Raw genomic sequence first — 2,397 nt, forward strand, 5'->3', positions numbered from 1 at the left:
ATTCAAATTCAAATTGAACTTATTCAAATTCAGTTTCTGATGGCACAGATTTCTGCCCATATTGTTGTTCCTGTCCACAGTAAGAAACGCGAGTGTGTCTGCGCACCACAGCAGGGGTTTGCTTGGCTCATGAGCACGCGGGCGGGGAAAAGATGGCCGCCAGTTATCAAAGTCAGAGCGGCAGATCCAGACAGAATCATCACACACACACACACACACACAGCGTCGCGTCCTCTTAAACATCAAAGCGGCAGACTGAACATGTGACGGCGCCTTGGCTGAAACACGTTTCTACAAACACGAGTAAGTTTGTGCAGAGCAGCAAACCGTCATCACAGAAACAAACTGAGTAGATTTACTCGAGTACAGCTCCACTGATTTCATCCAATGACATATTTTATGCCAAAGTAAAAGCATCAGTGCTGCAGATGCTCTTATGATGGCATCATCATCCTGGACTGGTCCTTCAAAATAAAAGTCCTGGTCACTTCCAGGTTAGTTTGTGTGACGTGTCCAGCAGGGCGGGTCACACGCATCTTGTGTGGTTAAGCTTTTACGGTGTTCGCCCTCTGATGACGACATCCTGTCAGCTGCAGCATCAAAAGAGGTTTTGAATCAGACCTGCTGTCAGTGTCACATTAAGGCTTTTAATCATCATAAGTTATTTTCTTTCCACTTTTATCCACCACACACCGCTCAGGCTGTCCTGTCAGCTGCATTCCTCTCAGTTTCTTTGGACATAAAACTGAAACGTCAAACTAAAACTGAAGGAATATTTTCACTGAGTGAAGCGAGCCTTTAACACCCGTCAGGCTGAAGCTGGATGAAGCTCAGTACCTGAAAAAGCTTTTTATTGGGTAAACGGGCCTCACATGCCTCCTGTATATTTTGGTTGTCCTCTGCTTTCTTTCCACACAGACTGATAACATGAGACGTAGGCAGCCGTGTGAACGACGGCGTGTTCGTACCAGAGCTGCAGCTTCACTCTTCTCCCGTCCAGGAGGATGGTGGTCGTCTTGTAGTCGATTCCTGAAAAACAGCAGAAGGAAAGATTCAGATCAAACCAACGAGCAGCAGTTTTAGATCCAACGTGCCAAACATCTCAAACATGCATCACAAACAGTGGCGGTCCGAGCCTGTTTGGCGCCCCATCAGAAAACCGATCAGTGCCTATGCCATCCCCAATATGCGCTGGCATGACGTTGCAGCAGCATGAGTACGAGCAATTTTTTTTTTTTTCCGCAGATGCCCGTGATGCCGCCCCGGGCAACCGCCTGTGTTGCCTGTATCAAAAACCTCTACTGATCACAAATAACATCAAATCAGAAAAGAATGACTTTGACTGTGATGAATGAATTTGCGAGGGCCAGCCAATCCGAACAAACAAAGGCACAGTATTAGAAGGAATCGTCAATCATGCAAAGCACTGCAGCAGGTCTGAGCAGATACAGCGGTTCATGAGGAGTTCACGTCCATGGCTTTATGTTGCTAAACCACGTTGTTCAGTTTAGGCTGTAAAAACAGTTTGCTCTGAATAAGGACTTGCTCAGCTTTAGTTAGTAACTACATTTAATTAAAGGGTTATTCGTGAAACCCTCATATATTCATGAACACTTTCACCAGAGCCCTGCAGCTGCCCAAATCCAGGTGTGATGCTGGGTATTCAGAGCGTCCTGTGCAGGTGTGTGGTTTCTCTCCAGCTTGTTACTGGTTAGCCGCTAATATCAGGCGACTCTCACAGGGGACAAAAGCAGAAAGCAGCTCGTCTCTTCTGTAACTGTAATTATTATTAGCTTCCTGAAAATAACCACAGCGCACTTTGACGCGTCGACACACGCGGCACACGCTCACCGTCACGTATGTCACGGGAAAGCTGCTGGGTGCAGGAAGCAGGGCTGGACTGGGACAAAAAAATCGGACCGGCCCAACAGGTATTATAGGAAAAACCATAAAGCCTTTGAATGAAAACACTGTTGTGACAGTGATGTACAGTCTTGTTGGTATATGCATGATTCCTATACATTTTACATCATACTAAAAACTTTGGTTGTAAGATTCAGATAATTATTTATTAAAAGCGAAACATTTTAAATGAGAATAAGAAAGTATGTCTTTGTGCCCCCCTCTCCCTGTTAATGCCCTACCTGCCCCCGTGCCAAAGCTTTGCTAGACCCGCCCCTGCACAGTTACCAGCTGTCAGATACTTAGAAAAGGATCCTGGTGTTATATGTCTCTCAGAAACAGTTCATAACTTCCCTTCAATTCAGCTGATACTAGAAATTAATATTAAGTAAATTCTAACAACAGCTGATCAAGCTTAAACGTGCTGCTGTTGTTTAGCGCGACATCCGCTGGTTTCCTCTTTCTGGCGCAAAGTGAGCGATAAACAAACAAGAG

General features: G+C 45.4%; 1 protein-coding gene across 1 annotated transcript in view; it reads right to left on the bottom strand.

Moving 5' to 3' along the window:
- Positions 1-844: 844 nt before the first annotated feature.
- The window catches only part of LOC102211763 (ras-related protein Rab-40B-like), a 9,558-nt gene continuing 8,005 nt past the window's right edge, over positions 845-2,397 (bottom strand). The window contains exon 2 of the mRNA XM_005752768.1: positions 845-1,029. Coding sequence (XP_005752825.1) covers positions 869-1,029 — 161 coding nt within the window. The 3' untranslated portion in view covers positions 845-868. The remainder of the gene's footprint in view (positions 1,030-2,397) is intronic.

This window comes from Pundamilia nyererei, unplaced genomic scaffold (assembly GCF_000239375.1).
Source record: "Pundamilia nyererei isolate P.nyererei 1_Seehausen unplaced genomic scaffold, PunNye1.0 scaffold00379, whole genome shotgun sequence".
Classification (NCBI taxonomy): Eukaryota; Metazoa; Chordata; class Actinopteri; order Cichliformes; family Cichlidae; genus Pundamilia; species Pundamilia nyererei.